Source organism: Candida albicans, chromosome 1, assembly GCF_000182965.3.
Source record: "Candida albicans SC5314 chromosome 1, complete sequence".
Lineage (NCBI taxonomy): Eukaryota > Fungi > Ascomycota > Pichiomycetes > Serinales > Debaryomycetaceae > Candida > Candida albicans.
The window spans coordinates 2,296,511-2,324,480 of record NC_032089.1 but is presented as its reverse complement, the minus strand read 5'-3'; the positions used below and the strand labels follow the sequence as shown (position 1 = coordinate 2,324,480).

The 27,970-nt window shown below is 34.7% G+C and overlaps 13 protein-coding genes across 13 annotated transcripts; 4 read left to right on the top strand and 9 right to left on the bottom strand. All coding sequences in view use genetic code 12, as the record gives it.

Moving 5' to 3' along the window:
• Positions 1–24: 24 nt before the first annotated feature.
• On the bottom strand, positions 25–549 carry CAALFM_C110500WA (uncharacterized protein; the record flags this gene model as incomplete). The annotated part of the gene is made up of 1 exon (XM_706119.2): positions 25–549. One exon carries the CDS (start codon positions 547–549, stop codon positions 25–27), a length of 525 nt encoding a protein of 174 aa, XP_711211.2.
• Positions 550–1,110: 561 nt separating this feature from the next.
• LKH1 (bifunctional aminopeptidase/epoxide hydrolase) lies at positions 1,111–2,982 on the bottom strand (the record flags this gene model as incomplete). The annotated part of the gene is made up of 1 exon (XM_706118.2): positions 1,111–2,982. The coding sequence occupies one exon, from the start codon at positions 2,980–2,982 to the stop codon at positions 1,111–1,113; it is 1,872 nt and encodes a 623-aa protein (XP_711210.2).
• Positions 2,983–3,265: 283 nt separating this feature from the next.
• DJP1 (Djp1p) lies at positions 3,266–4,792 on the bottom strand (the record flags this gene model as incomplete). Its single annotated transcript, XM_706117.2, has 1 exon — positions 3,266–4,792. One exon carries the CDS (start codon positions 4,790–4,792, stop codon positions 3,266–3,268), a length of 1,527 nt encoding a protein of 508 aa, XP_711209.2.
• Positions 4,793–5,268: 476 nt separating this feature from the next.
• Positions 5,269–6,279, bottom strand: CAALFM_C110470WA (mitochondrial 37S ribosomal protein uS5m; the record flags this gene model as incomplete). Its single annotated transcript, XM_706115.2, has 1 exon — positions 5,269–6,279. The coding sequence occupies one exon, from the start codon at positions 6,277–6,279 to the stop codon at positions 5,269–5,271; it is 1,011 nt and encodes a 336-aa protein (XP_711207.2).
• A 385-nt stretch (positions 6,280–6,664) lies between these two features.
• On the bottom strand, positions 6,665–7,897 carry CAALFM_C110460WA (glycerophosphocholine acyltransferase; the record flags this gene model as incomplete). Its single annotated transcript, XM_706114.2, has 1 exon — positions 6,665–7,897. One exon carries the CDS (start codon positions 7,895–7,897, stop codon positions 6,665–6,667), a length of 1,233 nt encoding a protein of 410 aa, XP_711206.2.
• Positions 7,898–8,256: 359 nt separating this feature from the next.
• On the bottom strand, positions 8,257–9,378 carry GLY1 (Gly1p; the record flags this gene model as incomplete). Its single annotated transcript, XM_706112.2, has 1 exon — positions 8,257–9,378. The coding sequence occupies one exon, from the start codon at positions 9,376–9,378 to the stop codon at positions 8,257–8,259; it is 1,122 nt and encodes a 373-aa protein (XP_711204.1).
• Positions 9,379–10,829: 1,451 nt separating this feature from the next.
• Positions 10,830–13,343, bottom strand: CAALFM_C110440WA (uncharacterized protein; the record flags this gene model as incomplete). The annotated part of the gene is made up of 1 exon (XM_706111.2): positions 10,830–13,343. One exon carries the CDS (start codon positions 13,341–13,343, stop codon positions 10,830–10,832), a length of 2,514 nt encoding a protein of 837 aa, XP_711203.2.
• Positions 13,344–13,977: 634 nt separating this feature from the next.
• On the bottom strand, positions 13,978–15,486 carry PHO8 (Pho8p; the record flags this gene model as incomplete). The annotated part of the gene is made up of 1 exon (XM_706110.2): positions 13,978–15,486. One exon carries the CDS (start codon positions 15,484–15,486, stop codon positions 13,978–13,980), a length of 1,509 nt encoding a protein of 502 aa, XP_711202.2.
• Positions 15,487–17,394: 1,908 nt separating this feature from the next.
• CAALFM_C110420CA (uncharacterized protein) lies at positions 17,395–19,329 on the top strand (the record flags this gene model as incomplete). Its single annotated transcript, XM_706109.1, has 1 exon — positions 17,395–19,329. The coding sequence occupies one exon, from the start codon at positions 17,395–17,397 to the stop codon at positions 19,327–19,329; it is 1,935 nt and encodes a 644-aa protein (XP_711201.1).
• A 120-nt stretch (positions 19,330–19,449) lies between these two features.
• CAALFM_C110410WA (uncharacterized protein) lies at positions 19,450–20,412 on the bottom strand (the record flags this gene model as incomplete). The annotated part of the gene is made up of 1 exon (XM_718500.2): positions 19,450–20,412. The coding sequence occupies one exon, from the start codon at positions 20,410–20,412 to the stop codon at positions 19,450–19,452; it is 963 nt and encodes a 320-aa protein (XP_723593.2).
• A 2,172-nt stretch (positions 20,413–22,584) lies between these two features.
• Positions 22,585–23,337, top strand: FGR41 (Fgr41p; the record flags this gene model as incomplete). Its single annotated transcript, XM_718499.2, has 1 exon — positions 22,585–23,337. One exon carries the CDS (start codon positions 22,585–22,587, stop codon positions 23,335–23,337), a length of 753 nt encoding a protein of 250 aa, XP_723592.1.
• A 573-nt stretch (positions 23,338–23,910) lies between these two features.
• On the top strand, positions 23,911–24,589 carry RPL42 (60S ribosomal protein eL42; the record flags this gene model as incomplete). The annotated part of the gene is made up of 2 exons (XM_019475144.1): positions 23,911–23,914; positions 24,273–24,589. The coding sequence occupies 2 exons, from the start codon at positions 23,911–23,913 to the stop codon at positions 24,587–24,589; spliced, it is 321 nt and encodes a 106-aa protein (XP_019330689.1).
• An 896-nt stretch (positions 24,590–25,485) lies between these two features.
• CBK1 (serine/threonine protein kinase) lies at positions 25,486–27,684 on the top strand (the record flags this gene model as incomplete). The annotated part of the gene is made up of 1 exon (XM_718498.2): positions 25,486–27,684. One exon carries the CDS (start codon positions 25,486–25,488, stop codon positions 27,682–27,684), a length of 2,199 nt encoding a protein of 732 aa, XP_723591.2.
• Between the last annotated feature and the right edge of the window lie 286 nt (positions 27,685–27,970).

The window sequence follows — 27,970 nt, the reverse complement described above, 5'->3', positions numbered from 1 at the left end:
GTCAGAACATTCACAATAGCATCCTTAAAAGGTTGTTTTGTGATTGTCAAAGTTTTCAGGTGGAATCCTTTTTCCACGAGCAACACCAAATTCAGGTATCTTACCATCTGGTTCTCCAAAAACATTAAGCAACAATGGGAGTTTCTCACCTAACCATAAAGCACTCGATGTGTGATCCTTCACATCATCGCCCGTTTGAGGATGAATTAAAACCGATAAGTTTCCATGATTCAATTGGAACCAACTCAAAACTTTGATGAACACTTCGGGTCTCAAAACATCAGCCTCCCAGAATTGAGTAGCGTGTGGTCCAATAACTTTTGTATCAGGTAATCTTTTCACAATTATAGATCCATTGGCAGAGTCTTCTGGGAAATCGTTTAGCAATTTGTTCAACAATGATTTGGCTTCTTTGTCTGATTCTTCGTTGTGTGCATAATAGTAAACATGGAAATCATAATATTTCACTGGGTATGTAAATTGCAAGCCATATCTAGATGTAGTTGCAATTGAAGAATCTTCTTTTGGTAGGTGTGTGACGTATTCCATTTGAGTAGATACTTTTTCAAGTTGGAAAAATTGAAAAGAATAATATTGAATTATCACTCCAAAAATTGATTACATAGTGAAAATTTTGCAAATTCGTTTATTAAATTGCCACAGTTCTTTATCATTTTAGAGTGGCACATTTTCATCAAATATGAAAAATCTAAATCTTACGAGAAAACTTTAGGAATTCGCACGGCACCATTGTTCAACAAATTAGAACTATTGATCTCCTCTTTAAATGTGTTGCTATAATTGGAAACCATACTTTGTGGTAGGTTCAAATTATTATCTGCCCTCTCTGGCTCAAACTACACATTTGATAGCCCCTTTTGGGGACACTATTTTCTCTACTTTGCAAACCCCATTTAAACTGAGCTCAATTTCTGTTTTCTTAATATCCCATGAATAATCACTTCTACTCAACGTGCCACTTACAGGATGTTGATCTGATTCTAGGACGACTGTGTCATAAAAACATAACCTATCTTATTTTTTAAACTAAGTTTCTATAAACCATACAAAACTAAATTACTATAGAGCTGCAAATTTTTAAAACTTCAATTAACTCAAATCTTTTTTAACCATGGTTCTGCAAATAGGGTGGTAAATATGCTCGTACTTCTTAAACACCTCTAAAGCAAATTCATGACTAATGCCTTTCCTCAACAACAAATATCCAGGTCTGACATATTTCATACGGCCAATTGTACCCAACCAACTAGCAAATGATTGCACCAATTTATCTTGGGATGAGTATTTACCATAACTAATCAACAATTCGTTCCAACGAGAAATAATTTCCCCATTTTTACTTGCTCCATATTTAGGGTATATTTCTGGGAACAATCTAATAATTTCAGGTTTAACATCAAGAGTCTTGAATTTTTCTGTCAAGGTTTCCAAAAACAACATGTCTTGCTCACCTTCAAAATCGGCAGTTTCGTCACCTGGAAGTTCACCTCCATTTTTGACATAAGCGACCCATTTATCTACCAAAGCATATACTTGATTGGCCAAAGTTACATCAAATTCTGGCTTTTCTGGAAGTCCGGAAACAAATAACCAAGTTTCCCAATCTATGTTGTCCAAAATTTCGGCTTTACCTTTTGGTTCGTAGAATTCATACAAAGTATCAACAAATTGAGCAGTATTCAAAGATTGATATTTGAATTTGTTAAAATAATATTTAATAAATGGGTCAAATTCTTTTATACCTCCCAATTTAGTCTCTAAATGATACAAGAAGAAAAACCCTTTTTCATAAGGAATTCTAGAAAACGAATCATCTGGATCACCATTCTCTAAATCCAAAACCAATTTGGTATATCTCTTATCAAATGTTTCACAGGTATCAGCTAATTCATTCCATCCATTAATCATATTGAAATGTCTCACTTGTTCACCATATTTCTCTGCATCTTTTCTACCTTCTTCTTTGGCTTCAGCTGCTGCAATGGCACCAATAATTCTTCTTTCTAAATATACAGTCCAACCTTCATTGAGCCAGAAATGTTCCCAGGAACTATTGGTAACTAAATTACCGGACCATGAATGAGCCAATTCGTGGGCCATGACTTTGGTTTGAGTACGATCACCACTGATTAAAGTTGGTGTCAATTGAGTCATATTGGGGATTTCCATACCTCCATATGGGAAACTAGATGGCAATACCAAGGAATCAAATCTAGACCATTCGTATTCGAAAACTATTTTTTCAGCAATTTGAATAAAATTCTCCATATCTTTTTCAAATTCCCATTGACATTTTTTCAAACTTGGCTCTTCACTATATACATCTGATCTTGGACCAATTGGAGCTTTAAGCAAGTTACCAGAAGTAATTGACACCAAGTAAGATGGGATAGGGATTGGTTGATCGAAATGATATGTGTTTGGCTCGTCAGTTGGTTGAGCTCTACCTGACATGGTTACCACGGCTGGTGAATGACCTGTGAATTTGTAAGGGGATTTAACTGCTGGTGTGTCAAAGCATGGAAACAAACTTCTGGCATGAATGGCTTCACATTGGGAGAAAACATATGGACCAGTGTCACCTTGAATAAATTGAATAGCAGTACATTTGTCCGTGGTGGTGAAAGATATTTCAACTTGAATTTCACTTTCGTTGGGGTTAATAGGAATTCTCAATGGTGCCCCGTAAATTGGTGTAACTGGTTTCAATTCAAATGACACTTCTTTCCCGTTGACTTTTGTACTTTTTATGTTTAATGCAGATGTATCCAATATAACTTCACTTGCATTATCCAAGTTTTTCAAATCATAAACAACTGTTCCGTCCAATGTTTTGGATTCAAAAGAAACTGTCAAAGTCAAATCTGTGTGAATAACTTTGAACTTGGAATAATTCGAGTTGGTACATGGATCCAATTCGTGGAAACGTTTTTTGATGCTTTCGACAATTGCTCTAGTCATGTTAGTTGTGGATATTAATAGAAGACTAGAAAGGAGTAATGAAAAGAAAAAGAGATGACACAAGTTTCTACACTTTTTTTTGTGAGTACCAACGTATTAATTGTTCAACAGCGTTCTTTATACCAAAAACGACATAGAGTGGCTCATTTTGTTTCCAACTTTGTTGCACTGGCGATATTCGCACTATTTTTTTCGTGCCATCTGCGGCCATGTCAAAAGGTCAGATTGCCGCAAATTAAAGAATACCAATTGTAAATTAATAACATTAAAAATCCTACTTAAATCAAGAAGCGTGTTCAGCACGTTCTTGTTGTTGCTCTGCTTCAGTTGGTGTCTTTTTCTTTTCTCTTTTTTTACTTGCTTCTGCGACCAATTCTTCAAAAACCCTTGCTTCTTCAGCTTCAGCTTCTGTACGTGTCATAGAAACAAAAACATCACCTATTAGTCTTAATGCTTTGGCACGAGCAACTCTAGTCTCAAGTGACACATCTTTGTCCTCCAATATGTTATCACAAACAGCACGGACAGTACCTTGAATCTCGAATTTTGATCCATTCCATGCTGCTGCTAACACTTTACCCATAAGATATTTTTCCATTTCAGCCAATTCTTCAGCAGTGTGTTTGGCAGGTTCTTTAGTTTCAAATTTGCTGACACTTCCTTCTGCTTCTTGTCCTTCTTTGAGTTGAGAATCACCAGTCGAACTACCTTCAGTTTCAGCAGCCGGCTTATCTTGAGACTTTTGTTGTTGTTGTTCCTTTTTCACCTCTTCCAACTCTTTCTCCAATTTAGATACTTCTTCGTTAGCTTGTTTCTTGGCTTCTTCCTCTTCTGCTTCCTTTTTAGCATGATACTCATTGTCCTGTTGCATTTGTGTATACTCTTCCATTGTTCTTTGTGCATCTAATGCAGCCGAAACTGTCTTAAACGTATCTTTCACAACACCCCCTTTTTCCTTCATTGACCACCAAAACCCACCCCAACCGAAAAATGTCTGGTTCTTCAAAAATATTTTTGACTTGGTTTTATAAATATGTCCAATAGTGTGTAAAATTTCTAATCCAAAACTTTCCATTTTCAAAGATTCAGCTTCATATTTGATTTTAGTTTGGAAAGACTCAACTACATCATCTTTCATATCAGTTTCAGTGAATAACGATAATTTGTTAATCAATTTTTTACTCAATTCATTTCTAGTTTCGATTTTTTTCACTCGACACTCTTCTTCAAACTTTTCCAATTCCTCCTTACGTTTTTTCTCTTCGAGTTCCTTTTCAGTTAACTGGTTTCCAGGAGTATTTTCACCATTTGCTAATAAGCGAGGTTCAGTTGATGATTTGTGGCCATTCTCTGTAGTGTCAAGCTTTTGTTTCTTCGATTCATTGGATTCCTTTGACTCATCAGACCCAGTTCCAGCAGTCTTAGTATCCTTTTTCTTGTCTGCATCATCAGAATATCCAGATAGTTCAGCTGATTTTGATAATTCCAGTAACAAACTCAATTCTCCAATCCAATCTTTAAATGCTTCACCACCAAAAATCATGGAAAAAAATTCAGCGGGATCTTCAAACCCTTCTTGAGGGATTGATTCCTGTTTACCATATTTATCATATTTTGCTCTTAACGTTTCATCACTCAATACTTGATATGCTTCACCAACTTCTTGGAATTTAGCGGCGGCATCAGGATCATTGGGATTCTTATCTGGATGTAACTTAATCGCAGCTTTACGATACGCCTTTTTGATTTCTAATGATGTGGCACTGGTTTCAATGTTTAAAAGATCGTAATACGTAGTATCGACTACCATGTTGATTGTTAGTGGTATAGTTTATAAAACGAAATAGATTGTTTGTCAATAAAAAGAAAATTAAAAAACAAAAAAAAATCTCCCAATCTAATAATCTATGAAATTAAAATACCAAAAAAAAAAAAATAAATAAATAAATTAGGTAAATAAATAAATAAATAATTCGCCAATTCTCAAGCCGTGTAATGATTTTAGACTATATGTATAATTCTTAGATAATCAGATACTTGAACGTATGTCTGTAGTTGTGGTTGTTAATTAGAAAGTCGTGGAGCAAACACAGAGTTAGTTTGTTTGATGACTTGCGATTTTCTTTTTGAAAACATTCTTTTTCGTCTTCTTCAGTGTTTGTGTGGCAAAGAGAAAAACAAGCACGATACCAAGAGGAAACACTACCCAAGACCTAACAACATAATAAGATAGAGATATATACATTTGAATATTAGACATCTATTTACAACTTCAATGCAATGAATCTATTGAGAGTAGTATACTTTTCTCAATTCAACAATCTTTTTACCTCTATTAGCAGCCAATTCTTCGAGTGATCGTTGTTGTGTCAACGCCTTGAAAAACCCATTGGCTACAGTTAATGGGTTTCTTGATTTGTAAATTTTACCTTTTAAATCTTTTATACCGGCTGCTTGACAGATTTCGAAAATATTCTTGTTACATCTCAATCCAAACCCAACTGGTGCTGGAGAAAACTTCAATTTGGTGGCATGATACTTGTATTCAAAACTTCCAAGAATGGTTCTATCTTCATAACGGTAAACTGGGGTCAAGTTCTTTACAGCATTCCAATGGGCTTTGGTGGCAGCAGTACGGATACCATCTCTTGATTTCCCTATACCTAAACCAACCATACCATTCTTGTCACCTGCCACAGACAAAACAAAGAAATTGGCAATATTACCTTTTGCTGTCTTCAATGAAACTCTTTTCATGATCAATGGACGTACATATAATCTTCTAATATATCTTTCATCCAACCCAGTTAAATCTGATAATTCTTGAGCAATTTGCTGTGGGGTTTTTATACCTGTAGGTTCATCCTTTTGTGTGGCAACTGGTGCATCAGAAAATCGTATTTTCAAAGCACTTCTATCAGGAGAACTTACTTGAGGAATCTCAGGATATGGAGCTCTTCCTAATCCTTGATTAGGATATATTATAGGCTCTTCCCATTCTGGATCATTAAATGAATAATCAAATTCTTCATCTGTTGGTCCCACTTTAGACTTGGCGTCAGATCCTTTCAATTGTAAATTCAAATATTGTTCTGGTGTAACAAGCGATTCAGCAGCCTGAATACTCTGTAATACTTCCGGGTTATAGTATTTACTTAAAAATTCAGTATGTTTATTGATTTTGTTGTTTGTTGATTGATTAGAACTCTTACTTCCAGTTTCTGATGCAAATGCTGTTCTTGATGTGGTTAAACATCTTTTCAAAACAGATATTGGTTGTAATGTCCTCTTCAACATTATGTGGTTAATATTGAATGATGCTGTTGGCTAGACTGCTCTATCACTTACGATTTTTCTTTCAATATTAAAAATTTTTTTCCTTCTCTCTGTTGCTCTCTCTCATTCAATAGTTGTGTCTGATCAACAAAATAATTGGACACAAAAAAAAAAGACGAGCCACCTGCACATAATACACAAACTATCACCAAAACAACATTCAAGGTCCTATATTCTACTATTCTACAAATAACTAAAAACATAAACACGGATTATGTAAAAACAAACCAGTTGGATAAATCCATCAAATAAATAGCTAAGCAAATAAATAAGTGAATGAACAAATTTGTTGGATAAAAATAAACACATTTAAAAGAATGTTCTCGATAGAATGACGTTTCTCAACTCAAGGTGTCACACCTTTATCATCGGTACTTTCAACTTGTTCCTTCTCTTTCAGTTCTGAATTTAAATCTTCATCCAATGCACCAACATCGTCAACGCTTCCATTCACTGGTCTCTGAACTGGTGAGTTTTTTATTTTTTCATTTTCTTGTTGCAAATTGATTACTTCTTTCTTCAATTTATCGACTTCCTTCTCAAGACGTTTACCAAACACATCAATATAGTAAGTAGCACCATTATAGGAAGCCCATAAGAATATAAACACCACAAATGCTCCACATGCGTGTTTATATTTGAACCAAATGGGACATGGAGTCATGGTGAGTACTTGATAGAAAAACTGAATCAATGTGAATGCCAAGGTTTGCATCCACAAATAAGGCAACCCATTGACAAATTTTCCTAATGGTGTGCTTTTGTTTTTATTTTTCAAATACAGGAATGAAGTGACTTTCCCCTTTTCAATTTGATCCTTCTTTCTGATCGAAATAAAATAATGATATGAAACTTGCCAGATTGTATAATATATCGAGGTGGTAATTATGCTGGCAACAAAGTTCCAGTTATCAATAGCAGCAATACCAGGATAACGCAGCTTGATATATTCCTCGGGTAATTCATGCACCATCACAAACATGGTAACCGGCGGCATCACATGGATAAATGACGATGTAGTCTTTTCGATCGAATGTAAAACTAACGAGTTTCTCCATGTAATTACTGCCCACGATAACGTTCCCAACGACAAAGAAAACACTGAAACAAACAAGGTAGGCGATTCAGGGAATACCCAAATGAACAACATTAGTAACAAGTTGACGTAATAACACAAATCAGCTAAATAATATTGGAAGGACAGTTTAAAGTAGGTATAAAAACGAATTGGCATTAACACCACAAACAACGCAGTATGAAAATAAGGAAAGTAAATTGGATATTTACCAATGATAAACCCGGCACAAAAAATCAAAAAGACCGAAGTAGCATAAAACGCCTTTTCCGTCGCTGAACTTTCAAGTTGTTTATGGACTCGTTTATCAAAATTCTGGAGTCTTTGATTGATTATTTCCTGTAACTTGTCCAATTCCAAGTTTTTAGTATGAAGTTTTTGTTTCGTTTTGGTTTTCATTTCATTGAGGTGTAAACCAAAATCAAAATCGTTGGCAAACATCAATTTTGACATGTCAAGGTATGGTACTGAACCAGTTGAGTTGCTTCTTGATAATGAAGACATGTTGTGTGAGGAGGGGGGGGGGTTCTTCTCTATGTTGATATGGTAGATATGTGTCGACTAGATAAAGTAAAGAAAAGTAAAAAAGAAAAAAGTAAACTCGAAATAAAGTAAAATAAACGATTGCTAATTAATCGATGGATGGATGAATAATAAGTGATAAATATATATTTGCCAAAAAGAAAACAAACAACAATAGATACACACACCAAATTACACCAAGAAGCGTCACCAAAAAAAAAAACGACAATTGCCCAAAAGAAAAAAGTATACAACTTAACTTTGCCACGTGCAATTGCAACCAAACAACAAGAGACAGTTTTACAATACTACAACAAGAATAGACTCATTACACAATTCATTTATTTTTTAATGGCGTCAAAACTATACATCTTCTTATTATTCCTACCATCATCTTTATGAGGATGTTTTTGATGATATTCAAAACACTCTAAAATACATTTCTTCACATTATCAACACTTTCTTGACTCAATTGGAAATGACATGCTATTCTTTGTCCCATAAGCTTGACGTTATACTTTGTTCTTCCCAATTCAACTAATCTATTCGGATCCATTTTATTGGCCTTCAAATCGAGAAACACAAGACTGGTATCCACTGGTGATTCCAATTTGATTCCGTGTTCTTGGCAAAAGTCGCCAATTTGTTTAGCATAATTGTGTGATAATTCAAGTTTTGAAAGATTATAATCAATAGCATGTATGGCCATAGCAGACATTATACCGGCCTGCCTTATTCCTCCACCACTTTGTTTTTTGAAATGGTTAGCTTTACGAATGAATTTTTCATCTCCAACCAATACTGAACCAATTGGTGCTCCCAATGACTTGGATAAACATAATGAAACACTGTCAAAATATGAACAGTATTCTTTAATACTAATTCCGGTTGCCACACTAGCATTCCATAATCTGGCCCCGTCTAAATGCAATCTGATATCATTTTCACGACAAAATTCACTGATTTTACGTATTTCTTCTATTGGAATTATGATTCCGTGTAAGGTATTTTCCAATGAGATTACTTTGGTTGGAGCAGCATGAATATCTCCATCATCATAAGTTACATTTGCCAAAACATCTTCAAAGGTCAAGTAATTTCCATTTGATGGTCGAACTGGATGTACCATAGCTTGACTCAATGTAGCCAATCCACCAGCTTCATGTAAAAACACATGAGCACGGTAGTCACATAATATACTATATGGAGGTTGAACAAGATTAGCTCTTAATCCAATTTGATTTGACATGGTTCCACTAACACAAAATAAAGCTGCTGGTTTCCCAGTTATCTCACACATTTTACTTTCCAAACGTAATGTGGTTTCGTCTTCTTGGTATACGGAATCACCAAATGTGGCATTCATAAATCCATCTTCAACCATGGCCCTAGTTGGAACAGTGAATGTATCGCTTCTGAACTCATTAAAGGTGGTAAAAGTTTCTTCTTCGTCTGCTGTCATATTAATGTGGTGTGCTGAGTAATATGTGTCGTATAGATGCAAAAAAAAGGGAAAAGGAAAGGAAAAAGGAAAAAAAGTTATTAATCTATTAAACCAAAATAGCAAACCAAAAGCTTATAACAAATAATATTAAATTAGAATTGATATAAGATAAAGAATAAAGAAAGTAAAGGGGACAACTAAGAATACTGAAAATAAATTGTGAAGAAAATAATCCTACTTATATAAAAATAATAAAACCCATTGGGTGTTACTTGTCATTTTGAAATGAGTAATTTTAATTTTTTGCTTTCTTTTTTTTTTCACCTGATGGGATCAAAACAGAAACATACGTTAGTAAAACTTATTGTTTGTTACTCTTTCCTTTCTGTTGCTTCTCCTCCTCCCCTCCTCCTCCTCCAACTTCCGTCCATCGCCTGCAAAATTTAACCGTTGGTGTTGTGTTGTAAATGCCGAGAATATTTTTTGTTTTTGCATTGTAGTTTTTCCGCGATGTTTTTTTTTGCCCACTCAATAAAGAAAGAAAAAGAAATTTTTTTGCCGCAAGGTTAGTTTAGAGTATGCAGTAAATTCCTCCATCTTTAAATCGCCACAACAAGTCCCAAAAGGTAATTTGCATCTAGAATGCCGCATAAATCTCGTTTGGTGCCTACAAATTAACGCTTGCTACATCTAGATTTATTCCCCTAAGCTATAAAATTATCTAGGAAATGGACCTATCTATGATGTTGGGTGGATGATAGTAAACTATTCACCAAACTCCATCACTACCACTTTATGTTTCCTTTCAATTGATACACTCATACACACATTCACTAAGCCTCTATTAGCTGGCTAGGAGAAACAAACCATAACCTAAAAGGATGAGAAAACTCGGCTATGAACGGTAATAAAATGTGTGTGTGGGAGAGGAAAAAAAACGAGCAAATTGTAGCAACAAAATGTTAACCATTGGTTCTTAGTTGGTTCAGAAAGTAGTTACTCCTCATTTAAGAGTAAAAATTTCTTATGTTTCCTCTATGGTCCCCTGATACAGTGAGCTCCAAATGAAACCAATAAATAAATAAATGTTAGAATGATAAATAAAAAAGAAATTTCTATCATTACGGAATTTGAATAACAAAACCTAAACGAGAGAGATTCCCGCAAAAAAAAAGGACTATGCTAATAACGTGATGCAATTATTATTACACTATATACTGCTCCCAAACAATTTTTATAATCTACCAAAAACCCACCAAATTCATTATCACCTATATACTCGTAGAATAATAAAGAGATCTAAACTTGCTACCTTGCTTACCACTCATCTGTAAAATTGTATTGTTTCTGTTTTGTGTGTATTCTCTCTACCTCTTTCCCTTTTTTTCTTTCCAGCTCAATTTTAGTGTGGAGTCCGTATGGGTGCAACCCCTAAGCTTGAAATAAACGTTTTTAGATCGTCAACCCCGCTATTTGAAAAACTGTTCTGTTCCTCCAATAACCGAATCATTTTCATCATTATCACTCTTGAAAGAAGTCAAATTTGGATGTGGTTGTTGTTGCTGAAAGTGTGACTGCGGCTGTGACTGTAGCTGTTGGTCATTCACTTGTGTATTCGACAGATTGACTCCGTACAAGCTATCAGTGGGGTTGTGGATACTAATATTGTTACCAAATGGTGAAAAATCACCATTGCCTTGTGTAGATACCCCACCAAAATCAAAACCACGGATCGGATTACTACCTCCTCCTCCATTAAGGCTGGTAGCATCATTTCTCCAAATCTGTGAGTTACTGGAAACTGCCCTGGTATGTGTACCATTTGTTGGATTTAACAATGAGTTTTGACTCTTATCATCTAACCAAATATTTGTTGATTGTGATGGAGAAATCAAAAAACCAGATTGTTGAGTTGGATTCAATAAATCGTTAGCACTTAAATTGTTACCATTATTTGTCATAGTACCCCAAACCCCATCAGCTAAATTACTGTTACTTTGAGTTAAAGAAGGTGAGCTGTATCTGTACAATAACGAATTATAATCACCATAATTCAAAGCCGCATTGTTATGCAACGGAAGTGGCGAATTGATTCCTCTAGTATAAATATTATCGTCATATGGGAATCCGTTAAGATGGGTTGATGCAAGATTATTTGTTGATATGGAAGTATCTATCGGCATCAATGTATTCCCACTATTCAAATCCAAATTATGGGCAGCATTAATCTGATCCAAACTAATATATGGCTGTTCTTGATGACCAAATGAATTGTTTGGTAAATAATCATTGTTGGATAATACTTGAGGAGCAATTGGCGGTGGCAGTGGTTGATGTTGTTGTGGCTGTGGCTGCTGTTGCTGTTGCTTCAAGAGTACTTGTTGTTGAGAATGTGGTGATCCCAATTCACCATCTGATTCCTCTTTTGAATAAACATTGCCATAGTAATTATAGAAATTGTTATTTTGTTTCAAATGATCTTCAGTTGGCGATAAGTTTCTTTTACCATTAAATTTTGGTTTTGGTAAAGCATTACTAAAGCCTCCAAATTCTATTGAAGCTTGATATTCTGTCATCTTTACCGGTTGATAATTTTGATCTAAATTCATTCTTGCAACCTCTAAAGCCTGATGAATAGATACAAATTTCTTGATCTCGGCTCTAAATGCTTCTTTCCAATTCTGTTCAAACTCTTGGTATTGATTGATCTCATGCATAATTTCATCTTGCCAGGAAGGAACAATTTGAATTATCTTTACAATTGCATCAAATGCATTTTTGGACAACGAGCCGTCTCTATTGAAAACTGATGTGGCAGTGTTATTTGTTGCTGTTGCTGTTGTAGAAGTGTTGGAAACGGATGTGGTGTTGGCTGTTGTTGTCGATGATAATGACGAAGGCAGTAATTGGGATACACCATTGTTATCTGATTGTGTATTGGAGCTCCCCGCTTGATTGAATGCATCTATAAGTGGTTTTAATTGGTTCAAGATAGAAATTAACTCTTTTCTTTCTAATGCAATGAGTTTCATATTTTCTTCAGTTTTTTCTATATCCGATTTAGTATTGGATATTTTCTGTTTTATTGAATCAACCTCTTGTTTAATTTTTGTTTTTTCTTGATCTTCTGTATTCAACGCATGAGTGTTCTTTTCACGTAATTTTTTGATTTTATTTTCATTCTCTTCAAATTTTGTATTAAATAATGAAAGGGTATTTTTTAATGCATTTAATTGAGTCGTTAGTTTTGATTTTTGAAATGAAAGATTATCTTTCTTTCTTTCCAATGATTTTAAATCATGGTCTTTTTTCAGTTTGTTATCCGATTCCTCTTCAAATTCTCGTTTGTGATGACTCAAATCTCGTTGTAAAGTTTCATGTTCTTGAGAAATACTCGATTGAAATTGTTTATATTCAGTGTTGGTCTTGGCCAATTCATTTTGAAATTTGACAATATAATCATTCAACAAATTTGAATCTTTGATATTCTTGATTTGGTCTATGGTTATGGTTTCCAATGCTGATTGATCTAAGGTCCCACTAATAGGTTCGATCTCTTTGATCTCGGTCTCCAAATGATCAACATTGACAATCCCATCTAGTTCTTTGTCATTGGAGGTATGAACAAATACTGGCTTGGATTGTGATTTGAAATTGGTTATTGAATTCACAGCAATAATTTCAATCTGATATAGTTGATGGGGTGTCAAATTATTCAATCTACAAGACGTAGAAGTCAATGTCGCTGCCTCTTGTTCATTCACCACAATCACATAATACAAGTTTTCATCGAATTTAATTTCAATATCCCAATGAATCACAATAGATCTTTCAGAAATGGAATCGATACATAATATTGGGGTATGAGGAATCTCGATATTCAAATCTTCAATCAATTTTTCTACTGGTGTTTGTAGAACCAGAAAAAATCTGTATAAAAGCCATAGAACTGCAGGTACTACAGTTATTAACACCTCTATCATAGGGATTGTATAAGTTGTACCTTAAGTGGAAAATGAAAGACTAGTTTGCAGTTTTCAACTTGTTTGAAAATACTTAAAGTAACAAAAAATTTTGGTGCAATACTAAGAGAAAATTTTTTTAAAGAGTCAAGTAGTGTGCGAGTGCACCAAAAAGAAAATAGAACATCGAATATAAATTTCAACAACCAACAGGAACAAACAATGAAATTAGCAAGCGCAAAAAAACTAGAACTACCGCCCAACAACAACAACAACATATTATTAGGTCTAATTATTTTTGACACATCGAAATATCAGTCGCGTGAATACAAATTTAATTTAATCAACACACACACACAAAACAAGCTGAAATTTACTAATTCTACAACGCAAGCAAATGTTAACAATAATGTTCAATCACTTTATAAAGTAAAATAATTGGGGATATTCGGTTAAAAAAGAAGAAAAAAGACTAAATTTTTGTAAAAACAATAAAAAATATATATAAAAAGAATCAAAAAGGGCAACGGAAGCAAGTAGCACATAATTTGTGTATGAGTGCTTTTTTTTGTTATTGATATCAAACAATGTAGGAACAAGTCCCCAGTATGGGAAGTTATGTGATCATTCCGGTAAAACAATACATCAACTTCACTTAATATTTAGTTCTGACATTGGCAACTAATTCAGTAGCTTTGTCTAAATCAATATCCTCAATTGACTTGATAAAGACACTGAAATCAGTGTTTTCGTGGAAACCAGCCAATCCTTCCCTAACATTAGTAACTTTTTGTTGAAGATAATCAGCATTGGAAAAAGCGTACAAATCAACGTCAACTGAAGTGTGGTCAAGAGATCCCCAGTAAGCTTTGGCTCTTGATGAAGTCAAGTTGGCAATAGCAACACCAAGAGTGGTGGCAGTAGTAGTAGAGTTCTTTTGAGCAATATTAACGAGTCTAGTAACTTCTTCGTCAGTGTAGTTGGTCAATCCCAAACCTTGTTCAATAACAGTTTCTTTGACAAAATCAGCTAATTTGTCTTGTTCTTTATAAGTCAAGATTTGTTTAGCTAAGTACTCACCAGAATGAGTAGCATTAAAAACAACTTTGAAATCATTTGGTGTTTTTTGGTTAAGAACAAGACCACCAGTTTCGTGATCAGCTGTGGCAACAACAACGGTATCGATATCGGCATTCTTGGTATAGTTGTGAACCAAGTTAATAACTTGATCGTATTCAAGGGCTTCTTGAGCATGGGCTTGAACACAATTTTCGTGACCAGAATGATCAATTCTGGAACTTTCAACCATCAAAAAGAAACCTTTATCATTATCCTTGGTGTGTTCAGTTAAAGCATTTAAAGCTACCTGAGTTTGTTCAACCAAGTTGGGATATTCAGAATCTTTACGGTCAATTCTGTATGGATAGTTGTCTTTGGCAAATAAACCTAATAATGGTAAAGAAGCATTCTTACCCTTGTCCAAACTGTCAAAACCAGCTCTGTCACCAACATATGTCCAAGTACCATTCTTTTGGACTTCTTCAATCAAACTTCTATTATCTCTTCTTTTACCACCTTGGTCAAGACCAATAAACCAGTCTCTACCACCACCAATAATCAAATCAGCGACTGGACCCATTGGGTGAGTTTGACCAACCATTTGTTCAACAATAAGATCTTGGTCGGATCTTGATTCAGCGTGACTGACCCAAACACATGGAGTAGCATCACCAACTGAAGTAGTGACAACAAGTCCAACGGTGTAACCCAACAATTTAAGAGCTTCACCAATAGCACCCACTGGTTTCTTATTGACATCAACTGAGATTTGACCATTGATGGTTTTGTGACCAGTGGCTAATGCAGTACCAGCAGCAGCAGAATCAGTAATAAAAGATGAATTGGATGATGTTCTTTGGGTACCAATCAAGAATGAGTCCATGAATAAAAGATCTCTTGGGGACAAGTTGTTTTTAACTTGTTTATAATGACGAGCTAAAGTGACACCACTTGGACCAAACCCATCACCTATTAACAAAATAATGTTTTTCTTTTTAGGTTTAGAGTTATCAACAGGAGCAGCATCAACAGTGGTGAACAAGTATAAGTATACGGCCAAAGCCAATGTGGTAAGGTTTAATAATTTTGGAAAGATAAAAGCCATTTTAGCAAGGAGGAATTGATGATGATTGGAAAATGAGATTTTTGTAGAGAGAGGAAACTATCAAGACAAGGTTGCACAATTGATGACTTTTAGTCACTATTTATACAATTATTTGTCCCAATACAATGAAAGTACATTCAACAACTATACTGGTTGCGAAAATCGTTCACCTTCTGAACCACATGGGGTAGAAAGAAAGGGAGAAAAAAACATACTCCTCCCCATAAATGCTGCAGTTATTATTACCTCGAAAGAGTTATTGTTAGTTTGGGTTTGGTTTGGTTCTTTTTGACAAGAAATTTTTCAGATAAAATGCAGTGTTATTGTTATTGGTTTTACTTAATTAGATGTTCATTTAATTAAATTGAGTTGTAACTTTATTTTTCGAGAAAATTAGGAAATTGGTACCGGATATGTATTCAATTGGCAAAAACTTAGTATAACAAAATATAGGTCAGATACTTAGTAATGCTGTAAAAATGAAAGAACATCAAGGTATTGTATTGAAGTTATATTTTAATTACGTTTTTGGGGGTTATCTCTTAAGGATCCCCAATTTGAAACTGCTTGAATTCTAATGAACTTTTCGAAATCTTCGGTTAAAGTACCCCTAATTGACAAAACAACTAATTTCAATCGATACTCGGATTAGTTTTCTTTTTTCTATTTTTTTTTCTTGTTTTCTTGGTAAAACAAAAAAACAATTAAGAAGAACCATAAATCTGATGATATAATTGAGGGACACATGGGCCATGTCAATGGAAAAGTAGGTAATTTGCAATAAATATTCAATTATAAATTAAGCATAAATGTCTTGGCGATGAGATTAAGTGGTTCTACACAGTGTGAGGTTTCAGAAAGATGTTAGAACAAAAACTTATTCTTTTGCCATTATTCAATATTAACTAAACTCATGGTTCCTCCGCTGTTTCTAATTTTAATTTCTAGGTTGGTCAGTTAAGGATAAATTATTGATGGAAAACYTTTYCCCATTTTATCTTTCCAATGATCTGCATTAAAACAACACACAGCTCATGTTAGTTTTTACTATTTTGGCCCCCAATTAATCAATTGATATGAAATACAGTGAGCTTATTCAAGAGGGAAGTGAATTCCCACTCAATTGTTGCTGACAAGCAAGTGGCTAATAAAGAACATTGTCAAGCAATTGAACTATTTCATTGGTAAATATAAGTTCAATAAATGAATAATGCGGCGAGAATCATATTAATCCTCTAGGACGATTGGGAAAATACGACCAGTGATTGATAGCTAATAGAATAAGACTAAACCATCCTTCTTAAATTGTTATTTATGAACCCACATAAAAAGATGGTATTTCGAAGATGAAGCTGACTCAATAATACAACTTACTTCACACTTGTTATAATATTTGATGTATGAAAAAATAATAATGAAGTTCAATATATCAACCGGTCTTAATTGCCTAGTTAGTGCCTAGATGCAAAACAGTGGCTCATAAATAATCATATGTCACGTGAGAGGGCTCGGTAATAATTGAAATATCAAGAAAGGAAACTGGTCGGGTCTCCTATTATTTAAACATCCTGCAAATAATACGTCATATAATTAGTGATACAATAGTCATTAACTTGAAACTTCACCTTCCACTACAATCCTTTTCTCAAAGCAAAGCTAAAAAGTAATGCTACAATAATATTAAGTCAGAGATAGTGGAATTTTGGATAATTATAATTTAGGAGAACTGCCGACTATATTAAAATCAAGGCTTTTTATTTTTTTTTTTCTGGCTGTCGTTGTTGTCGCACCACACTTATTTACTTTGATAACGTTCCCATTACACATCAATCTTATTTTTTGTAGATTTTTTTTTTTATCGTCAACCAAAAAGCATAATTTTCACAACAATTACCAGCAAACCTTAACATGTCTTTACTTGCGAGAGTGTTGCAGATATCTTCAGATAAACATCTGACGAAGAAATCATCATCAGCACTGACAACAATAACTCCGGTGAGTTCCAGAACTTCGCAGGTATCGAAGAGTTCATCCTCCCCACCACAATCGGTGAATCAATCACCTCATTCTGCATACACATTATCCATCAACATTGAATCTCCACCTATAGTATTATACGGAGCTCCTGGTGATTGCACAGGGTCGATAATATCAGGAATATTGAAACTAACAAATGAAGATAGTATTGAGTTGGAAAATGTCACTCTATCACTTGTTCAAACCATGCAATATACAAAACCATTCACTTTACCCAACTCTTCTTCTGTGTCAGGCTGTAAGAAGTGCAACACACGTGTTACAGACTTGGCAAGATGGGATATATTGACGGTAGCAACGAGTTTCCCACCAGGTGAACATGCATATCCCTTTTCTCATCTCTTACCTGGGTCATTACCACCGACCTCAAAATTGGGGTCATTGCATTCACAATCATTTATAAAGTATGAGCTTGTGGCAGTTGTAACAGACACCGATGGGAAAGTGAAGAAATTAGTGATACCAGTGAACATTGCTCGACTGATTATCAGAGGCCCAGATAGAAATTCGGTCAGGATCTTCCCACCTACAGAAGTAACAACAAATGCTGTTTTACCCAATGTTATCTATCCAAAGGCGACATTCCCCATAGAACTTAAAATAGACAACATAGTGAGTAGTTCACAGCAAAGACGTTGGAGGATGAGAAAGTTGAGTTGGAGAATCGAAGAAAATACAAAAGTGAGGGCATACACTTGTGAAAAGCATATTCCCAAATTACAAATGGTTGAAAAAGCATATAGTAAATCTTCCAAAGCAAATTTGCCCCACACAACCGGTACCAAAACCTCAAGCATGCACCATAGTACAGTGTTGACTAATATCTCATTGATGACCAGTCCATCAAATTTGGAGTCACAACCACAAAATTTAGATGATGGCATCCCTGACAGTGAGCCACTAAATGATGCTGAACATGACATTGAAGAAACAATTAGAAGCGGGCCTTCACACGCACACGAGAATTTTATCGAGGATTTCGTTAATCCGAATCAAAGAAACAGCACTACACATGAACTGGATTTATCAGTTCAGCCTTCGATCCAAACCCCACAACCTAGAGACACTGATAAACATTTGTATTTAGAAGAAACAAGAACAGTTAGTTATGGAGATATCAAATCGGGTTGGAAATCGGATTTCTCAGGACGGGGAAAAATTGAGTTGGTGGCAAATATCAATACAACCAATTGTTCCACCGGGATGATCAATCATATAAATATGTTAAGTAGCGAAGATGCACCTATTGTTTTGGATACTAAAAAAGGTGCAAATTTTTCCTGCGATATTGATGATCCAACATTGGGAGTATTTGTTAGCCATACAATGATTGTCGAAGTGGTGATTGCAGAAGAATTGGTTCACAATTTGGAGAGGAAAAGAGCAGGTTCAGGGACATCTAAGGACTTGGCTCCAGTTCAATCCAGATCCAGTGTTGTCTCAAACGATGGTGGTAAATCCTCATCTAGTGGTCCTGTTCAAATGGGTGTGCCTACTGGGGCCGCAAGAGTATTGCGTATGCAGTTTAAATTGCCAGTTACCGAAAGATCAGGATTGGGAATTGCGTGGGATGATGAAGTACCTCCAACCTATGAGGACGTGAGCACTTTAAGTCCTCCTACATACAATGATCATACATCATCATCATTTACGATAACTCCTGTTATGTCTGATAGTGAGAGACCAACCCCAAATGTTCTTTATGGTAGAGGAGAAACTCCTGTAATAGGAAACTTTGGATTGGATCTATCACACGTAAATAGTATTGACGCTATGGTCGACAACATTCAAGAATTTTCGTTATAATGCATAATATACATTTATATACTACAATAAATATTTCGTAATTCAGACATTAGTAAACTTGTAATATGTAGGGCATACATATGTTGTTACTAGCTTTGTTATATCATAAAACTTTAACCCTCATGTATTGCTTCCGTTAACTCTTAAATTAGAGTCGGTATTTCCCGGCTCAGCAGGACTGTATCGAGTACATTCTAGAAATGCATCATACATACTCGTTACTTCCAGTATATCATTAACTGATTCTGGCCGCAAATCATAGACCAATTGTCGAAAAGAGTTTGATTTCAAGACATCCATAGATAATTTATTTTCAGTAAGAAATTTAACCACATTTATACGAAACCTGGATGAGTTGAACGGCTGACCAGGACCAGAAGTTCCGTTTAAGCTTTCTTTATTGTCAGTATCCCTGCTACTTGCCAATTGTAATGATAGGTCAGAAAGCTGAGAAGTATGAGTTTGATTACTTCCTGGTTCTTTTTTAATGCCATTATGCAGAGGTTGTGATAACGGCTGGCCAGAACTAGAATAAGTCATCCCAGTCCCATCTATCGGTACTGGTCGAGCAAAATTGATTGAGTTTATATTTATTTTGTGAGTTTTCAAATGCTCAAGTAATTTCTTCGGTGACCCTTTATCTGATGCAAATCTTATAATTACCTTATTGCAATATGTACATTTGGCAATGTTGGTATCGTGTAGATCTTGATCAAACCATGTCCATACCCAAGACCTCTTCTTGGCACCAAATTTCTTCCCTGGTTTGTTCTTTCGTTTCAGCTCAGATTTGATTGGAGTGTTTTTTACTAATGAGGACTGTGATAATGGTTCCATAAATGTATGATGTTGTTGACTTGAACTGACATGTTGTTGTGTCAATATTGTATTTTTTTGTTCTTGCTCTGTAGGTAATGGCTTATTAGATGTGCCCTGTTTGAGTTGTTGTAATTGAGCTGCAGTAACTACTGTATCTAGTTCATTTTGATGATGTTGTTGTTGCTGTTGTAGATGAGACTCTCCCGATATTACTGTTGCAGAACTGTGATCAGGACTTGCTTTCAGTATAAATGAGTTGTTCATGTTGCAATAGTCAGCTGCCAATTGGTCAGAAATCTCGGTGTAGGAATAGTTTATCAAGACAGTTCGATCATCTATCTATTAGAATGACAGATCTAGAAATTACTATGAGGGAACATAAAGATTAGAAAAAAAATGTTCTTCGTTTTTCCGGTCTCTCCGGAATTGCTTTTTTCTCGGTGATGATGATATTATTAATGAATTGGATTGAAGTGACGAAAGTATAAAAATAAAGTGGCACCTTAGAAAAACAGGTGAACCAGAGAATTCACAATTAGGGTTTCTTGACATTATCCTCTGGCCATGGGTACTGAGTATAGGCAAGCTCTTGAATAAGAAAAAAGCGTAATTTTATAGTTTGTTGAGGCTATGCTCAGCTGGAGTTCTTGGTAAATCGTTTCAAAAGAGGCAGGATTATATTAGTATTTTTAACACCGGGGTTACTTGAAAGTTTTTTTAAATATTGAGAAGACATTGCATTAGCGAACTCCACACATCTTTTTACCAAATTAGTGATTATGTAGAGTTTGAGGTTTGATAACCATAGCATATGCTGCAATTCATTTATCATACATTACGAGCAATGTACATTCCGGACTACGATTTCCGGCGAGCGAGGGAAACTGCACCAGAAAAAAAAAATTAGACTTTACCTTTACAGTTTCCGATAAGAATGTTGATGATTTAGTAGTACTACCTCACATCAGATCCAACTAACAGATACTTTTCGATGTTGCAACGGTAGAACAACTGATCATTGTAAATCTTGATAGATGTAACACTGTTACTCAACTTTATTCATTGATTTGTCTTTTTTGTTGGTAAGTTCTTGTCATCTTATTATCTATAAATCGCATTCACTACAAATTTCGGTAAAATTTACCCCMAAAAAATGAACAACTGCACATTCCAGAAATACGCCCAATCTTAACGTTCACTTTTCAAACTGGAACTCATTTATTGACAATACTATTTGATATTTTCGTCAAAGTCTATTTATAGCAATTTCAATTGAAACAACAGCCTTTTCTGTTTGAGAACATACATTTGCCATGCAAGATTAATATACATAATTAGCATTTGGTGACGTCAAAAGAACACTACAAACTTGCTCCAAGAACAGAATTCCAGATTAGAAGCCTCTCTCCGCCATTCATTTCTTACAAATTCAACAATATCCTCATAGAAAGCCACTAAAATCGGGCTGGTTACCAATAGCAAACTAATTAAGAAATGTCTAATTCACTTTAATTTTCTTATTCCATGTCTTTTGTGGTTATTAAATATTTGTAGTATCTCATTTTGAAGATGATTGTTCGAAAATCTTGGGATTGACATTGCTATAGCACTATTAGCATCGATATTGTTCATCGATCAAAAACGATAATCATTTATATGATGTGCAGATACATGTAATACGTAAAATTCCCCGACACCTTTCCGTCCATTCACTCATTGTCAGTTTGCATAAAATTTCTCCGGCAACATGGTAATTACTCATCCGCCATCGGTTGTAGTTTATTTTTTGTTCTCAAATAGTGTTTCGCAACCAGCCTTTGCATTTACACTATTTAATTTTTTCTTTTCTTTTGTGTCAATATTTCAGACACAAAAACGAGAAAACAAACAAAATAAAGTATAGCATATTATCTTAACGTTAAGACAAATAATAATGAGACAAGAAGTATTATTTCATCTCTAAAGTCATCAACAAAAGTGCAACATTATATCAGCTTGGCTCATTTTAGTTTTTGTTTTTGTTCCCAACAATAAGATTGAAATGAAAATGGAATATCAACCAGCAAGAAGCATACAGCAATCGTGAGATTGTTGAAGTACCGAATATTCGTTGTTGAACAAAATGTCCGTTGGGAAAACGGTATAGAAAAGTATATATATCTACCTTCCAGACATGTACCGATACCAATTCGTTATTTTTCCAATTTCTTTTTTAAAGTACAGACCAAGTCAGTTCATTTATTATAGCGTTTCATTCACCCATTCTTTCCTTTTAGCTTTTTTGCAATTCTCTTTTACCACGTTCCTTTAATACCCAAAGCTTCATTTAGCTATTTATAATACCCACTTTTCTTTCATTTCATTCAATTCATTTGATATTATTCCTACTTTAGCCGTTCATTATTCAACTCAAGTCGTTCCTTTAACAATATCAACATGAAGATTTCCAACTTAATTCCAGCTTATTTGTTACCATTTTCCTTATTTTGTCAAGTTTTAGGTGCTCCCACTAATGGTAAACGTGGTAACGTTGTTGTTGTCAAAGTGAAAACAACTGTGCAACAAACCCAAACTGATATTCAAACCATCAGTGAAGCAACGGGTACAACAACAAACTATTTGATAAATACCAGTACTGAAACCTTTACCAGGTATACTGCTACTGTCACTTCTACCGTTTATGGAGTTCCTCATACTTATACCACAGTTGCTACTACACCAGTTTCTGCAGCTGATGTTATTCCTAATAGCGAAAATGAAGTTAAGTCCTCCCCTACAGAAAGTCCCGTGGAACAAGAAACTTCAACTTCTTCCACCTCTGTCGCTACTACCACAACTCCTGTTGCTAAGAACCCGGTTTCATCACAAGAAACTTCTACCCCAACCCCAGTTCCACCTGAAACAACATCAACTTCTAGCTCTTTGCTATCATCTTCACAACAAACTACAACTTTAGCTCAAGTTTCGGAAACTGCTATTAATGATACTACAGAAAGTAGTGGGCCTACAATTACTGGTTCGGTGAGCTCACAAACAACTGATTCATGGATAATTGAAAACATATCCACTGTCACTTCTGATGGTACTTGTTTTGTCAATTATGATTACTACTATGCTACTGAAACTGATGATGCTGAAGAAACCACTACATTAACTTCAACAATCACTACAACTGTCACTCTCAATTGATATGGTGAGTAATGATTGAAAAAAAAAACAACACCCCTTTTAGTTTCAACTGCATTTATGTCAAAATTGTTTTTATATTGTTTTTTGTTTCTATGTATAGTAATTATTTAATTTGATGTTCCATTATTCATGTAATTGTGATGTATTTTCTTTGTTGGTCCTTCTTTGTGTTTTGATATTTTGCAGCTGGTCGGATCATACAAATTTGGAAGGAGCTACCAAAGCAGAAATGATAGCAAAAAAAAAACAGGAGACTTTTGGAATTTCTTGGTTTAGGGCTCTAGCCCTAATGCCTGTATATAATTGATTGATGCTTTAAAATTTGTGCGGTGAAAAACAGAAGCGAAAAAAAAAAGAGCTGGAAAGTGTGATTAACAACAACGAGGGAAGAAAAAAAACTTAATTAGGTGAACAAAAATTAATGTGTGAGCGTGTACATGCACAATTTTCAATTGGTTATTCTCACGCACTAACAAACTCAACCTCCATTGTGAGAAAAGAGATTTTTCTTTGAAAAAAAATTTACATACATATCTTAGTTCACTAGTAACTTTCGAAGACAACATAGACAAGATGGGTATGTTCCAGTATAGCAATATTCAACAATGAGATACAAGATATTCCTCCAATACAAAGAGATTAATGGTGTTTTTGATAGAGTGTAAAGCCATGTGTTTAATAAGAATGATTTGTCAAGGGATAAGATGAAAAGTGGAAATTGTCCAAACAACATTGAAACGAATTTTCTGGGATAGCGTTCAAACAATCAAACCTATCCAGGTTTCTTATGACAATTAAGAAAACAAGTCAATATTATCAAAGATGGAGTTTTATAAGGAGAGATATTGAAACATCAAATTGTTGAAAGAAATAGCCAACTATTTGGCACCATTTCCTGTGATCATAGAAATACTAACAATCCTCTTGTGTTATAGTTAACGTTCCAAAAACTAGAAAGACCTACTGTAAAGGTAAAGAATGCCGTAAACATACCCAACACAAAGTTACCCAATACAAAGCTGGTAAAGCTTCTTTGTTCGCTCAAGGTAAAAGAAGATATGACAGAAAACAATCCGGTTATGGTGGTCAAACCAAACAAATTTTCCACAAGAAAGCCAAGACTACCAAAAAAGTTGTTTTGAGATTGGAATGTGTTGTCTGTAAAACCAAGGCTCAATTACCATTGAAAAGATGTAAACATTTCGAATTGGGTGGTGACAAAAAACAAAAAGGTCAAGCTTTACAATTTTAATAGTGTTATTTTTAATGAATTGATATCTTTCACAGTGAAAATACATATTTTATATTAATATTGAAAAATGACTAGGTCGACTCCTCAAAGAGAGCCATCATCAACTACTTTCCATTAGAGGGAGTATCAGGAATGTAATTATTTTTGTAGTATAATTCAATGAAATTGCCAATAAAAAATGCGGCGAAATACCCCTTTCAAATGTAAAGAGTAGAATCAAAAGTACCAGAGTATACTTTGTTGCATAGATTTACTTTCTACACATGCCTACTTCTCCATAATGCTTGGCAATAGTATGAAGATGCAACGGTAGTAAAAGTTAAGGACCAAGTCAACTGTACAATGAATGGCATTTTGGTAGACAACAACAAAACTTGACTTACACAAGTAAATCTGACATTTTCTCAAAACAGGCAAAAGAAAAAAAAAGTCAACAAAAATACACGCAATTCAAAGTGAAAGAAAATGAAAAGTACAACCTTTCGACACACTCAAAATCAACACGACAAAATCCAAAATCCAAAAAAAAGAAAAAATCGGTTAATTTCCTGAAACCTCTGTTATAAATCACAGCATTTTACTACATTTTATCTCATTCATTCTTTTTACTTATTTATTTATTTATTTATTTATTTCATTTTTTCTTTTATCCAAGATATTATAACTCGTTCATACCCGTTTGTCATTCATTATTATTTCAATTCAACTCAATTCAACAAGTTTGAACTTTTGTATCAATCAAAAAGAAACGATTCATTTTTTGACAAGTGTGTCCTGAAAGGTGTATTAATAGTTTTTGAAAATAAAAGAAACTGAAAAGTAATAGCCACCAAGAGACTTTAATAACTGATTTTCTCGAGATACCTTAAAAGATCAAATAGAGTTTTATAGATCTTATGAATTTCGATCAGCTTACAGACGAGCAGAAGCAACAGCTTTATTTGCAACATTTGCAACAACAACAGCAGTTACAGCAACAGCAACAGCAGCTACAACAACAGCAGCACCAGTTACAACAGCAACAGCAAAGTTATCATCTACAGCAACAACAAGCAGCATATCAACAACAAAACCAAGCACAGTTACAACAAGATGATAGTTACATGGATGAAGATACGTCGGAACTCATTAATCAACCACCAGTTCAATTAGATCATGGATCTCCTATTAGACAACAGCCGCAAATGTCGGCATTCATGCCATCACCTCGATTTGCTCAGCTGGAAAGTTTTGATAATCATCTTAATGTTGACCCTAACAATACTGAACGATTCACATCGATGGATTCTATGAATTTCCAACCACCAGCATCGACTTTCACTCAGTTGGGTAATGGTAGTAGTACTAATCTTTCTGAAATAAGCAGTGGCCAAAACTCGTTGTTGTCAAACCATTCTGTCAACAACTTGCCAACAGCATTAACTAGTGATACATCACCTCCAGTTCAACAACATCCACAATTCCAACCACAACAGCAGCAGCAACAACAACAGCCACAACAGCAGCAAATATTCCAGCAGCAGCAGCAACAACAACAACAGCAACAACAGCCGCAACAGAGTCGAGCAGTTGTTAATCAACTGGTGTCAACTGAAGCAGCCAATTCCGATATGACTGGGTCAAATACCAAGTATGTTTATTTCGAAAGAAAGCCAAATTTGTTATCAAAGACTACTCAAGATAAAGCAGCTTCAATTAAATTGACATTAGAAAATTATTATACTCTGTCAGTGAGCCATGCCATTGAGAGAAATCAAAGACGATTGGAGTTAGAAAATAAAATTGCCAATGAAGATATTGGATCTTCAGAAGAACGTAAGAATCGTCAATTACAAAATTTAGGGAAAAAGGAATCACAATTTTTACGATTGAAACGAACAAAATTGGCATTAGAAGATTTCCATACCGTCAAAGTCATTGGTAAAGGTGCTTTTGGTGAAGTTAGATTAGTGCAAAAGAAAGATACTGGGAAAATATATGCTATGAAAACATTATTAAAATCAGAAATGTTTAACAAGGATCAATTGGCGCATGTCAAAGCAGAAAGAGATGTTTTGGCAGGTAGTGATTCTCCTTGGATTGTTGCATTATACTATTCTTTCCAAGATTCACAATATTTGTATTTGATAATGGAATTTTTGCCTGGTGGTGATTTGATGACTATGTTAATACGTTGGGAAGTATTTACTGAAGATATCACAAGATTCTATATAGCTGAATGTGTTTTAGCCATTGAAGCCATTCATAAATTAGGATTTATTCATCGTGATATCAAACCGGATAATATTTTAATCGATAATCGTGGTCATGTCAAATTGAGTGATTTTGGATTATCTACTGGATTCCATAAAACTCATGACTCAAATTACTACAATAAATTATTAGAAAAGGAACCTTCAAACACTCATTTACAACCTAACCAATTAACAAGTGGAAGAAACTCGGTGATGGTGGACGCCATTCATTTAACTATGTCCAATAGACAAACCATGCAAACATGGAGAAAATCACGTAGATTGATGGCGTATTCCACTGTTGGTACTCCTGATTATATTGCTCCGGAAATTTTCATTCATCAAGGTTATGGACAAGAATGTGATTGGTGGTCATTGGGGGCCATTATGTTTGAATGTTTGATTGGTTGGCCACCGTTTTGTTCAGAAAATCCTCATGACACATATAGAAAAATCTTGAATTGGCAAGAAAGTTTCCAAATTCCTGAAGATGTTCATTTATCACCAGAAGCTGAAGATTTAATCAAAAGATTTTTAACTTCTGCTGAAAATAGAATCGGTAGATATGGTGGTGCTGAAGAAATCAAACAACATCCATTTTTCAGAGGAGTTGACTGGGATAGTATAAGGGATGTTCAAGCACCATTTGTACCTCGATTGAGTTCAATGACTGATACTAGACATTTCCCTACTGATGATTTGGCCAGTGTTCCTGATAATCCAGCTATGAGTAAAGCTATGGAACAACGTGAATTGGATGCTAAGAATGGAGGCGGCAGAAAGAATCCAAAGGAAGATTTACCATTTATTGGATACACTTATTCTAGATTTGATTATTTGACAAGAAAGAATGCGTTATAGTAGTGTGGTACGAGTAGAACCTTCATTATAAAACAAAAAAAAACAATCATTAAATATAGAGAGTGTTGGGACGAACAACTATACATAGTTATTATTTTACTTATATATATATACATTAGAGACTAAAGAAGACAATAGAGAAAGTTTTATCAACAAAACATGTCAACCTTTTCTTATCATACATGTATCAACAATAGGTGGTCATTTGGAATGGTAGTACAGCCGGATGATGTTATTGTTTATGCATTATCTTTGATAGTTGCCAATTAGTCTTTGCAATGTGAGA